The sequence below is a fragment of the Chroicocephalus ridibundus genome, chromosome 3, assembly GCF_963924245.1.
Source record: "Chroicocephalus ridibundus chromosome 3, bChrRid1.1, whole genome shotgun sequence".
In the NCBI taxonomy this organism is placed as follows: domain Eukaryota; kingdom Metazoa; phylum Chordata; class Aves; order Charadriiformes; family Laridae; genus Chroicocephalus; species Chroicocephalus ridibundus.
The window spans coordinates 27629213-27642211 of NC_086286.1; the positions used below are offsets into that span (position 1 = coordinate 27629213).

Genomic DNA, 12999 nt, shown 5'->3' on the forward strand with positions numbered 1-12999 from the left:
ACCTGCCTGGGACTTGAAGGGGTTAAAAACACTGAAGTGTCCCCAAACCTTACATTTGTTGCCAGGCTGGGAGGGGGTGCAGTCAGAGGCTCCTGTGCTGAAGGGCCCTTGAGTCACCAAGTCCTGTAGAAGGTTTTCTCCACGGTTCTTTCTCCTCTGTGTGTTGGTGTTTCATGGCGTGATTCACGATGGGGCTGTGGCAACTGGCTGGTAAAGCGGAGCCCAGGGCGGGCTGGGCGCTGCTGCTGCTGCGTGGTGCTTTAGTGTGGGGCCCACGCTAAGGCCATATGTGGGGCGGGTACTAAAGGGGAGTTATCTGCCTCCCCACGCTACAGCTTTGCAGACACTGGAGGCCCTGGCAGGCAGCAGTGGGGCTAGGCAAGTGCTGGGCTCGCTTGTTAGGCAGCCTGGTCCTGGGCAGAGGTTTGCCACGACAGGACCTAGGCCGTGCCCTTACTGTGTTCGCAGCGCCATCATGAGAACTGAACCTGATGAAGGGGTGGCCTTGGGGCAGGATGGCAAGAAGCGGGGGAAGGCGGATGGGAGATCACGGAAGTAGCCTGGAGCAGAGATATGACCAAATGAAAGTTATTAGTCTGTAATTTCAACATAAACTACCACTTCAGCGCAAAACTACCACCACAAGAGTAAAGAAACCCATAACTATAAATTAACAGTAACATCATTTAAAGAACTGTCTCGTAAATGCTTATTTTTATCTCTGCAATTTGGATTACTATAAGGTAATTCTCCCACATACCCGAGCCCTTAAAACAACCTTAACCCTTCCAGCAGCAGTCGGAAAAAAAAATCAACTGGGTCTTCTTTTTTCCCCTATGACTCGTCTTTTAAATTCATTTACCAACAGTGTAGATATTTCTGGTCTTCTAATAGCGTTTCCAGTTATTCTATTTTTTAATACCTAATTTTGGAAACCCAAATGCACTAGTGCAGGGATGGAAGTTCTCTGGTCCATAAAAATTAATTAATTTTGTCAAGAAAGATCAGCTCTAGAGGGAGTGCTAATACAATTTAAACTTCACAGGTCATGACCAAAGTTATGTTTCTGTATTATTTCTTCAGTAACCTTTAATTTTTCAGTGGTTGGCCGATGCACCTGTCAGCAATGATTCACCTCGACTACCCAACCACATGTAAAGTTTTTCTTAAATCCCTATAGCTAGTGAGGAGGCACGTCTATTACCTCGCGTCTGACCATCGCTGGGGAAGGCGTATGCCACGGGTAGCCCATTTCTTTTTACCCACTTCTGAAAGAAGCTGGTACACAGGTACCTACGGTTATTTACACTTACACCGAACTGGCCCTGGATATGAGGCAAGGTGGTGCAGCCTACCTTGTGGTCAAAATTTACCTGTTAAATCCTGATCTTAGCTTAACTTGCTCTCACACAGACCTTTGTCACTCCCGGTGTAAGGAATGAGGAGTTTTTCGAGCATCTGTAAGTGCGTTTGATTCCCCTAATGCTGCCACGTAGTTTCTATCCTGTCATTATCTGTGCTGGGTACTGAGGACACCCCCCCGTTTCCTCCTGGAGCAGTAGTTTCCAAGGCCAGTGATGCCGGCATGTGGCTGGAGGACTTATGTTGCTAAAGCTTGTGGGAGCTGCCCTGAATGGAGCGGCGCTGAGGCTGCCTTGAAGTCAGGCCTTCACACTCTTCAGCTCCGTCTCTTGCGCAGTATCTAAAGTACCTGAGTCAAACCTGTTAGATATTTTCTTTTCTTCTCCTCCTCCTGAAAGCCTCTCAGGCTTGGAGCTGCCAGTGCTTGCCCCCTAGGCTGGGGATGCCCAAGCTGAGCTGGTCCAGCGGGATGCTCTGGCGTAGGTGACTCAAGCCATGGGATGCTGGGACTCATCTCGTTCTCAGATGCTCTGTCAGGACCTGGGCTTGACACGAGCGCATTTGCTGGAAGTGGAAATGTCAAATAAAATAGTCGTCTTCATCTTTTCTTCCTTCTACATGAGACTAATGGAGGAACCCCTCCACAAGCAGCTATTTGTGAAACTGCTGAAACCAGTGCACGTAACGCCCCTGTGCCTCTGCGTCTGCAGGGGGTCGGCAGAGATGCCCGCTACAGAGGGTGGGTCTCAGCGGGCCCTTAGTACAAGAAATGAGCTATTGTGGCGCAGATTTCCCCTCATTCCTCAAAGGTGTTATCGGTGTTCTTCACAGGCTTTGTGGCGAGCAGTATTTCAGCTGTCCCTGCCAGATTAAAATATACGCCTCGACTAACAAGTGGCTGTGCGCCCAGAGAGTTATTTTTGCAAAGCAATAACGGGCAGCGCCGCTCGGGAAGGGGGAGGGGGAACTGTAAAGCGCAGGCAGGAGCAGCGCAGGCAGACCAGGCATTGCAATCTTCTCGCTCTTCACAGCTCCTTGAGGAAAATCATGCCAGCGTGCCCGAGGAAGGCAAGCCTCTGCTCGGCAAGTGGGAGCTGCAACCTGCTCAAGGGTCAGCGGTGACGGAGGGTAAATTAAGCCGGTGCGCAAGAGAACGGAGAGGCACTGTGTTGTTGCAACGACTACTAACAAAATTGCTGCAGGTTTTCATAGTTAAGCAGTTTTTCTTCTGACCTGTGGTGAGCTGGTTATTCCAACTAAGCTGCTTTTAGCTCTCAGATGTGAAAGAGATACGTGACCAAAGCCTCACTTGCCCTCTAATCAATGCAGAATTAAAGAAAGAGCCACTTAGCATCATCTTCCTATCCCCAGTAATAACAGTGGCTGGGAGGGCTTTGTTAGCCAAGGTGGGGGTTGGGGGAGGACACGTGTGTGTGCAACAGGCTTGGTTACTCCAGCTTAGTGGTAGCCGTTAAAGCCATATATTGTGCTACGCTACGCTTGCTAGGCGCTTAGGCGGTTTTTCAGAATGTGCAGCTCTGTTTCAGAGCCATCATCTTTGTTTTGGTCACTGCACATATTTGTGACTTTTAGGGTCTATCAGCCGCTGTGTCAAAACCTCACTCGCCCCCAGACTAGCAGTGCCTCCCTTTCAGTTCAAAATGGCCTTTGGCAATTTCTGTCTTTGTCAACTGTTTCCTAGGTCCCTCAAATAGCTTCTCCATGGTGTTTGGCAGTCTCCGTCTCCTCCTCCCTCACCTTTATTTTTCTTTGGTAAGTAGGGCGTCTACTTCAGTCTCCTCCCCCCCTCTAGGACCATTCACTGAGGACTTGCATGGAGGATGCGCTTCTAGCTACCACATAATTTCAATTACATCAGGTGCCACATGATAACAAGTGTCAATTCTCAGGTCAGGCTGAGAAATGTGTCTCCAAGCTGAAGGTGTAGCTGACTACATACATGTAGTGTGCTCCAGGCACAGGCAGAACTCTTAAGAGAACTGTGTATTTGACCAAGCGTGCCCCATGCCTTGCCTCAAGCCGTGCTACTGGTGCTTCTATAAGCAGGACAGCTCAGAAACTTTGTGAGCAGGCTTGTTCTTGAAATGCATGTTTCAACGTAGCAGGAAAAAGAACCCCTGGAAAGACTGAGTGTAAAGGAAATCCATTTATTTCTCATATGATAAATATTTAAACTATAAGAAAAATTGTGCAAGCGTGCTTCATATTTCTGACTGCGGACCAAGATAGCAAGAGTCTGAAGGGAAGCATCATTTCACTTGAGTACTACTCTGGGTGACCATTCCCAGAAGCGTCACATGCTGAAGTCTCACCTTAAGTGATCTACGAAAGCTGTATTTGCTTTTTAAACTCGCACCATGAGGGAATGCACGTTCCATGCAGTGCACTAGAGGGATAAAGGTGACCAGTCTGCATTGCACCCATCCTGCAGGCTTCCAGTGCGTAGTGGTGTTTCGCAATGGTGGTGAAACACTTATTTTTCTTACACCAAACCGTAGCTTTCTAAGACACAGTTCTCAAGCCAACAGTCGGTTTCAGCTTTATTTTTAGAAATAGAAATGGTTACAAAATGATGAAAGATGTATAAAGCACTGAAAAAAAAATACAAAACAATTGTAGTTTAGAAATAAGCATACTGTAGATGACCTTCAAGGTCATCTCCATATTAGAGTAGGAAGTTTTGCATGCATACAAATTGGAATCTAATCACTTAGCAGCCTCTTGTTTCATGTAATAACAGTAATCGATAAGACTGAAGAACAGACTCATGACTTTTCACTCCAATGCTAATTCCACTTAATTACAAAGTTTGAATTAAGTCTGAGGAAGTTCTTGCCCTTAGCTCAGTTCTACTCCAAAATGGAGGCCAATCTTAGATGCTTTTAGTAAATTCAGAGGCTGAGAGCAATATACTTCTTTGTGGCTGAGAGTATCCCTGCAATCATTGTAAATTAATCAGGAGGGCCATGCTCTGCTCTGACCAGGCAGCATTCAAGGTAAATCTTATTGTCAGCAGTCCATGGTATCTTCTAGAAATGACTTCCAAGGGAAATCACTATGTTCTCATGGTGGAAAAAAACCTTCTCTAAACATAAAGGTCTGGAGATTCTGCTTTGAAACAGCAAGAGATGGGCTTAGTCTCTGGAGGGGTAGGGAGCTGAAGCCTCTGCCCTTATTTCTTCAGGAACAAATGAAAGGGAAAAAGAAGGCTGCCATAATTCTGAGCAGCAGAGGCACCAGAAGTGTAGGCACTAAGCTGAAGCCTCTCTCAGGGACCGAATTTCTTGTTGAAGGGGTGAGCTCAGTCAGGCTTGGCTGAAGCTGCAGGAATGACCTCCAAAGAGGCCGAAATGGCTGGTGGGGGAGCACAGAACAAGTTTTGAGAAGAGCTCTTCTGCTTTTGGGTGCAGGAAGCTGCTCTTGGAAGAAACCCTCTCCAGGACTGGTGGCCTTTTGCCAGGCCTGGGGGGAATGTCTAACTTCGCAAAGACTAAAAGTCTTCTGGCTGCTCTTCAATATCAGCTTAAGAAAGAACGGCTTGTGCCAGACGTGAGTAGGGTCTCCCCTTCCCTCAGAAAACAAGCACGTGCTGAAGCACTCCCGCAGCCCCGACGCTTGGCGCTTGCTCTGGGCAACCCCGTCTTTTAGCAAAGATGCTGCTGTAACGGGTCTGGCTGTGGGGAAAGGACATGGAGCTCTGCTTAATTTGGTGCCGCTCTATTGGACCATTCTGTTGTGGTTTTGTTTTTGTTTTTTTTTTTTAAAGGTCTTAGAATGCTACTCCTAGGGTGTCTTTAACGTCGCAGCAGCTGATTGCCTGGACACCAGAGAATGAAGCTGAGCATGTTTACCATTCAGCCAGAACCGGGTGATGTCCTTTCGTAACAGAAAAACACTAGAGGCTGACTGAACAGGTCCCTTGAAGGTGGGATTCACCCCATAATAAAGGTAATATTCTATGCGTTAGCTTTAACACAAGGCAGAGAACACTTAAAGCCCAAGGAGCTGTAAGGTCATACCTGATTAAAAAGAAAAGCTGTTCCTTAAGAAAAGACCTGCTTCCCTACACCCGCTTTTTAAAGAAACAAACCCAACAATTCCTAAGACTACAAAAATAAAGGGTGTTGTTTTAAAGGCAAAATTTTAAATGAAGAAATGAAAGAGGAAAAGCAGACTTTGCTACAGTAAGTAGAGAGGTAGCTTAAGGCTGAACTACTGCTGTCACGGAGAATAGCAAAAAATGTTCTAACTTATATCAGAAAGCAATCAAGAGGAACTGATGAGCATCCTGCCCTTCATGGAGTACTGTAAGTGCAGGGCACAGCCCTGTGTGCCCCTGGACAGAAGATGAGGGAGATTGGGCTTTTTGAATTGTGCAAGGCAGGAAAAAATTCCCTCTCCAGTATGTCAAAATAGGCAGTAAAACACTGGAAAAAAAACAAGTACAGTCTTCAACATATATAAAATACCTATTCCGAGATGCATGCTTCCAGTGTACATAGAGTCACAGAGATACTGTTTTATAAAAATAACACAATTCAAAATGCTTCATAATTTCTCCGCACCCCCAGCCACAGCCCATCAGTGTTTCTGGTTCAGCTCCTGCGTTCACAATCCAGAATCGACTACACGAGCTTTTGGTTCTAACACATTAACCGAATACTTGTGTCTGGCGCATCCTTCTGCAGATAGGATATCCAGTGTAGAAAAGCCATCAACCTGTCGTAAAAATCATCGTGCTGCGTCGTTCCTAATTCACAGCGTACGTTTGCTCCCATTCGATTCCAACGTGAGAGTAGCAGTACAGGAACCCAAGAACAGTCAGTGTCGCCCATGGCCAGCCTATAAATAGAAAGACAGACAATCCTAGTCATAATAATTAATGACTGCTTTGAGTAGAAATACTCTTGGGATGACCAACTTATGATGCTTCTAATTAATTTTATTAGCAATTCAGTAAGTAGAGCCAACCCACTAAATTTGAAAGGGGAAATCTGGATTGTTTGAGCTTCTGGGATGCCTGACCCGCTGCGGTCCCAGCCTTTTCCATTTTCAGGGAACTGGATCAGGTTTATTCCCGCTCTGCACCTCCAAACAATGCTTGCCGAATTAAAGAGGTCTGCTTCAGTCCTCTCCTTTGTGGTGGGCTTGTCTATTGAGCAGATCCCCGAATGAACCCTGATGCTTTAAGCTGGCCACGGCGCTCTCTAGGCACAAAGGGTCGCACAGCCATAATGCAGGTTATTAAACATCGGAACAAATCCCGTTGCCCGTTCTGCCAGAAGAGTCTGGGGAAACCTCTGATCAGGGCTGGTTTGGATACCCTGCAGCTGGGTGTTAAATTGATGTATGCCTACAGCCCTGTAAAAAGCTAATGGGGGTCAGAACACCATTGTGCCCCTGCAGAACAGCCAGCCACATTTGCCTGATGTGCTCCTGTTAGATTGTTTTATTTCTTATTAACTAAAAAGACTAACTCCTCTTATATACAAAACTTTTGCTGGGGAAATGACGCGTTTCGTCATTATTTCAAATTCTTCTTAGTGAAAGTCACCATTTCTTCACTTGAACTTTTTACAGCTAAAGCAGTGAGGAGGAGGTCACAAGCCAAAAGGTCTACTGCTCTCCCGTGGAGCTGTAGATCACATGCAAAATAATTATCTGTAGACTTTTGAATGTTTTGCTTTTCTTGATACCTTCCCTGGCACCTCTATTCCCCTTTCTTCATCCTCCTCCTCCCCTCAGAATTCACAAAATTTAAAGTTTATAGGCTGAAGGCCCCAGCATCAGGCCCTCGTGTTCTTCAGTGTGTTTTGTCTGTGGGAAGAGGGCAGGGAGGAAGGTGTTTGAGGATTTTTTGGTGTCTTTTTTGCTGCCGTTGTTAACATAAGAATTTTGGTTATGTGTAATACTGCTTTTCTGCACGCCGTCCTCAAACTACCAGCAGCTCCTTCTGAAAGAAGGGCTTCGGTGCTCCCTCTTGGGGAAAACTCTGGTTTGAAGGAATCTGCCGGCAGAAATAAGATTCCCCATTGGCCTGGAGAAGGGATGGAGAGAAGAAGTAACCTCTCCACAACATGATGCTTCAGGAAGGACCCTTTCTGAAGGTATGCTTACAAGGTATTTTGCAGGCTGGCTTTCTCCAGGCATCAATGCCAGTCTGGAGATTGTTTAATTGTGATAATGTCCAGTTGAGCCTTAATAGCCCGCCCTGAGCAGGGCTCGCTGCCTTGGGCTCAGTGTGCACTTCTGGGGACTGCACGTGCTGGGACCCTTCCTCTGTGCTCCGAGAGCCTGGGCAGTGTAACAGCGCACCCTGGAACCGCTTCAGAAAAAGTTATTTTTTCCCCCTGTGAACAGCTGTGTGTTTGCTTCACGCGTCTCTAATTGTTCTGGCCTTGTCTTGCGGTGAAAGACAGTCTTGTAACCTGAATGATTTTCATGGAGACATTTACAAATATTAATCACTCACAGCACCCTAAAGCAAAATGATACTTTTTGTGTAATTACTTATTTCACAAAACAAAATTGCTGAGGTATTTCCAAAGGGATTTGTAACAATAAAATAGTCCCTTTTTTTCTTCAGTGAAATTAGGCTACTGTTGATTGGGTTTCACCTTCAATAGCAAGCTAAAGCCCAGCTGTGCTTTGTCTCTAATAAAATTGCACGTCAAAGTATGTCAATAAATGTAATAAAAACATACCTCTTCTGGCAGCAGTATTGTGGTGGCTGCTTTATACAGACAGAGCCAGAAAGTTAAAAAAGGACTGAGTCTAGAATAGCCCGCTTTTTTTTTTTTTTTTTTTTTAATGGGCACTTTTGGAAATCTTGCTAGATACATATTTTGCATTTCTAAATACTTTAAAGCTCTGGCACACAGAAAATGTGCCAACAGTAGTCTTTAGTCTGACTTGCTTGTTATCCCCAGCTAATGTATAAGACACCTTGTCAGAATACATAGGTATGCACTGGAAATCTTCCCTAGGTGCCTTAGATTTATAAGATTCCTCCATAGTGCCTACAACCTGGGTTCCTGGGGCCCTCCTGGCGCTATAATCAGGCTTGTGGTAATCCTCCTGGAACACAGGGAGTCTTCTCCTGTACACTAACAGGTGTCAGGGGTTGCATTTGGCAGATTACCTCCTCCTGATCTAATAAAGATGAAAAAGAAGGGGGAAGACAAAGTGACCCACTATGGGCGAGGGAAAAGGGGATTTTTTTTTTTCTTTTTTTTTTATTTTTTTTTAATTTAATCTTGCTACAGCTATTCTCAGAGGAGCTGCACAGATCCCAAAGCATTTCTTGCTGCATGGGCAAGAGGCAGCCAGCTCTGAGTGGGGGTGAGAGAGAAGGCACCTCTGCCCTGCTGGCCCTTTCTTGCCACACAGAAACCATATGCACGGCTGCTTGGTCTCCGGAAGGTGATGTCGTAGGCAAGGACACATCCAGCAACGCTAATCCAGCAAGGATGCAATTTCAAATTCTGCCTAGCATGTAAATGACCTCTGTGTCATCCTTGTGTGTGACTTCTATAATCAAACAGCAGCACTGCTCTCTTGCAAGATGACTTCACAGGAGCCCCTTCCTTGCTTAGTTTCTCCTTGTAAACCCAAACAACCAAACAGTACTGATGATCTCAGATCCACAGTTCCACAGAAATCACTCTTTTTGCCCTGGGCCAGGGGTGTAAGGTATGTTCTTCCCTCAGGCCTTTTGCTGACTCTCATTCTGCTCCTACATTCAAACACAATTCAAGAGGCTCTTCCTCCTGGTGGCTCCCCAGCTTCACCACATCACCCTAAATTATTCCATCCTTACCTACAGTGTATCATTCTCCAAACTCTCCTTGGAAGCATGCATGCCTGCGTTCTAGATCAGTATCTCTCTACAAAATCATATACAAAAAATGTACTCTTGAAAACAACATTACTGGAGTCAAATCAAGTACTAAGCTATTAGTAAATGACTGAGTTAAGTTTGCCTATTCAAAAACATGTCACATACCACCTTAAATCTTAACATTTCTTGACTGTATTCAATAATTTGATTTTAGGCTTGAAGGCCAAGTTTCATGAGACAACTCTTATTTTCATAATCTTTTTTTGTGGGAAGATGAATTAGTATTCATTAATATAAGCTATTTTTAAATCCAAGAACAAATTAATATGCTATTTGCAAATCCAGCGATATTTGTGAGCTCTACCTGCACAAATTTCTTTTAAAACAGCAGGACTTCTCTTTAACAAAGGAACGCTGGCTGAGAAACATTAATGGAATCACGACCAAATTCTCTGCTTATACAGGTATGCTTCTCCGCAAAAATCAGACACAGACTCCTTTATGAAGAGGACTGTGAGGCCCTCTGTGAAGAGGTTAACTCTGTGGTGAGGTAGCAGCAGCGCTTTATCTGTCTATCACACAGCCTCCTCCCAAAGAAGGGAACCCCCGGTATCAATACAGGCTGGGGGATGAAGGGATTGAGAGTGGCCCTGAGGAGAAGGACTTAGGGATGTTGGTGGAAGAAAAGCTGGACATGAGCCAGCCGCATCCTGGGCTGCATCAAAAGAGCCATGGCCAGCAAGTCAGGGGAGGTGATTCTGTCCCTCTACTCTGCTCTGGAGAGACCCCACCTGGAGTACTGCGTCCAGCTCTGGAGCCCTCAACACAGGAAAGACATGGACTGGTTGGAACGGGTCCAGAGGAGGACCACAAAGATGATCAGGGGGCTGGAGCACCTCTCCTATGAGGATAGGCTCAGAGAGCTGGGATTGTTCAGCCTGGAGAAGAGAAGGCTCTGGGGAGACCTTATAGCAGCCTTTTCAGAACTTAAGGGCAACTTATAAGAAAGATGGGGACAGACTTTTTAGCAGGGCTTGTTGCGATAGGACGAGGGGTAATGGTATTAAACTAAAAGAGGGTAGATTTAGACTAGATAGAAGGAAGACATTTTTTACAATGAGGGTGCTGAAACACTGGAACAGGTTGCCCAAAGATGCCCCATCCCTGGAGACATTCAAGGTCAAGCTGGATGGGGCTTTGAGCAACCTGATCTGTTGAAGATGTCCCTGCTTACCTAGGGGGAGGCGGTCTGTGTGGACTAGGTAACCTTTAAAGGTCCCTTCTAATCCAAACTATTCTATGATTCTAATTGCAACAGGAACAGCTTTTGGAGTTACTCCTTCCTTTAAACGTCCTTTCTCCTCTTCAGGAACACTTCTGGATACTTTGCAAACATCTAGCAAAGGTCATGTTTCTGGCATGCTCTGGATTTTGAAGGGATTGGAGTAAAACTAAGCTTTCAACTTAAATGTAACAGCCTGGATCACATCTCTCAAAAGACCAGTTATGTCCTCATTACCTCAGTTCAAACCATCTGAACCAACATGTAATCATGTATCCATAAGGAAGCTCTTTCAAACTTCCTAATCACCTACATTAATGAAAAGGAATCACACCAGCAATGTTTCAAGCATTACCAGGTTTTCACATCATCATGAAAACACTAGGAAACAGCCCTTTGTTCCCTCCAAGCTCTGAGATGTAAAAGAAAGGGACTGTAGTTGCATTTTCCAAAACTGCCTTAGTAGCTTTGGGACCTTAATGATATTTTCAGATGTGTCTTGGCCGCAGAGTCCTCAGAAGTCTTCAAGTACAGAGTAGTTATTAAATCAATAGAAGTCAGAAGAAGTCATCTCTTTGAAAAGCTTGACTTCAGGAGCGTACACCTTACTCTGACTTTGATTTGGAAGCACCTAAGTTGCTATAAGACTTAGCACTCAGGAAAATTTAACCTTGAACAAAAGTTCACATGTGACAAGACACTGAAGCAACTCCCCTGTAAAGTGGAACTAAGGAGACACAACTGTGGGGAGGAGGAACAAACACTGATTTGTCAAGCAGAAAAAAAAGACAAAGCAAACCGGCATTTGAGGCCAAGACCTCTCTTACCTACAATTACTAACATCCTTACAATGTCAGTAAAATTGCTACATTTTCAGGAAAAATAACACATGCAAAACTAAAGATCCGTTGAAAGAAACCTATTATCTAGCCCAACATTTGAAGCAGAGGATAAACTCTGAATTTTTTAATTTTAATTTCAGGTCTGTTTGTCACTTCCAGGTGGACCCTCTGCTGACCATGCTATAGCAGGGCATGCCCAACAGCACGTATGACAAACAGCATGCAGTCTGATACCCTATTACTCTTTATGTATTTGGAAAAGGAAACCCTATATATTTTCAGCTGTGTCAGCATTCAGCATCCACATGTGGGACTGGATAACTTCAAAGCACATTAGAGGTGATATAATTGGTTTATACAAAATTGCTCCATGTGTCGTGCATCAAGTCTTCCAGCTGTTCCGTACACAGACATGACACACACAGCCCTACTTAATGCAGTTTCTGGGTAGCACTGCGTTCTGCAGCATGTGCTGTATTTGCACAGCTGAACAGAAACTAACATTTATTTTACTATCTTTTCACAGATACTCTTCTTCCATTAGACCACGCTCAGCGTTTCAATGAAGGGAGAAATGGAAGGAACCTCTCTTTTTCTCCTGGAGTTCATTCCTCTTCCCCCCGCCTGCCCCTTCTTCAGTTTCTAATCAAATTCTGCCATGGCTTCAGATTGCTGGACTCACTCTTAGCAAGCTCTGGAGTGGTTTATTAGTGGCTGGCAGCTTTGCCCTGAGCACTTCTGTGTTATAGCTCATCCTAAGAACAAAATTTAGAGATGGGAAGATGCAAGCAGAGCTGGTAGGAAGCTGGGAAAAAACTCTCATATATGTTGAATTATATCCTCTCTGCGATAAAGTAAACTTACTGCAGTATCCTGTAGGGCCAAAAAGCAGAGAAGAATAATCACGTAAAATATTAAATGAAGACATGTAATTTCCCTTTTGCATGGCTGCAGCATATTTAAATTATTTGCTATACTGTAGGTACAGCAACATATTAGACTGACAGGAAATTTATTAATGTATCTAAATCACCGAGCTGTGCCCTATCCCAATCACATCTGCCCCATCTCCACTGATCTCTGTATGCTCTGCTTGAGCTGACCAGATTTGGCAGTGATCTAAACCTAATTTAGAGATTTTTTTTCCCCAGTTTATCCTCCCATTGCTCTGCAAGCTCCATACCACCTAGAGAATTTGACTAGAAATACAGTTTTTCACCAGTCTGTATTTTCTTGAGCAGTGCTAGTAAAGGACTTTTTTCTGTGTGCATCAAGCGCTGTACAAAAAGCTTTGGTCAGGGAAGCAGTCTTCTCATTACTTAAATTCTTCCTAATCTCCTGATGCTGGTCGTCAAATTTTTTTCTGTTTCTTTTTTTTTTGAATAATCCATATTTGACGATAGGCCCTTAAAAATATAAGTGTGTGCATCACTCGCTGTAGCTGCTCCTCTTAAAATCCAGCAGAATATTTAATACTTGAAATCTTAGCCTAAAGGCTAATTAAGGGTCCCAGTTTCTGGGTTTAAAATGTAAAATGAAGAGTCTACTAATTTGTATTATTCAAATGCTTAAATTCAACTGTGGTGCTTTTCTAAACTAGTGACTAACTTAGGCATTGCTGTCTGAGAACGGCCTGTATCCTTGTGTAGGAG

General features: G+C 44.5%; 1 protein-coding gene across 2 annotated transcripts in view; it reads right to left on the reverse strand.

The window, feature by feature from the left end:
• Positions 1–3592: 3592 nt before the first annotated feature.
• HHAT (hedgehog acyltransferase) overlaps positions 3593–12999 on the reverse strand; it is a 158292-nt gene continuing 148885 nt past the window's right edge. For both annotated transcript variants that reach the window (XM_063328532.1, XM_063328531.1), the window contains one exon: positions 3593–6225. In XM_063328532.1, coding sequence (XP_063184602.1) covers positions 6134–6225 — 92 coding nt within the window. In that variant the 3' untranslated portion in view covers positions 3593–6133. The remainder of the gene's footprint in view (positions 6226–12999) is intronic.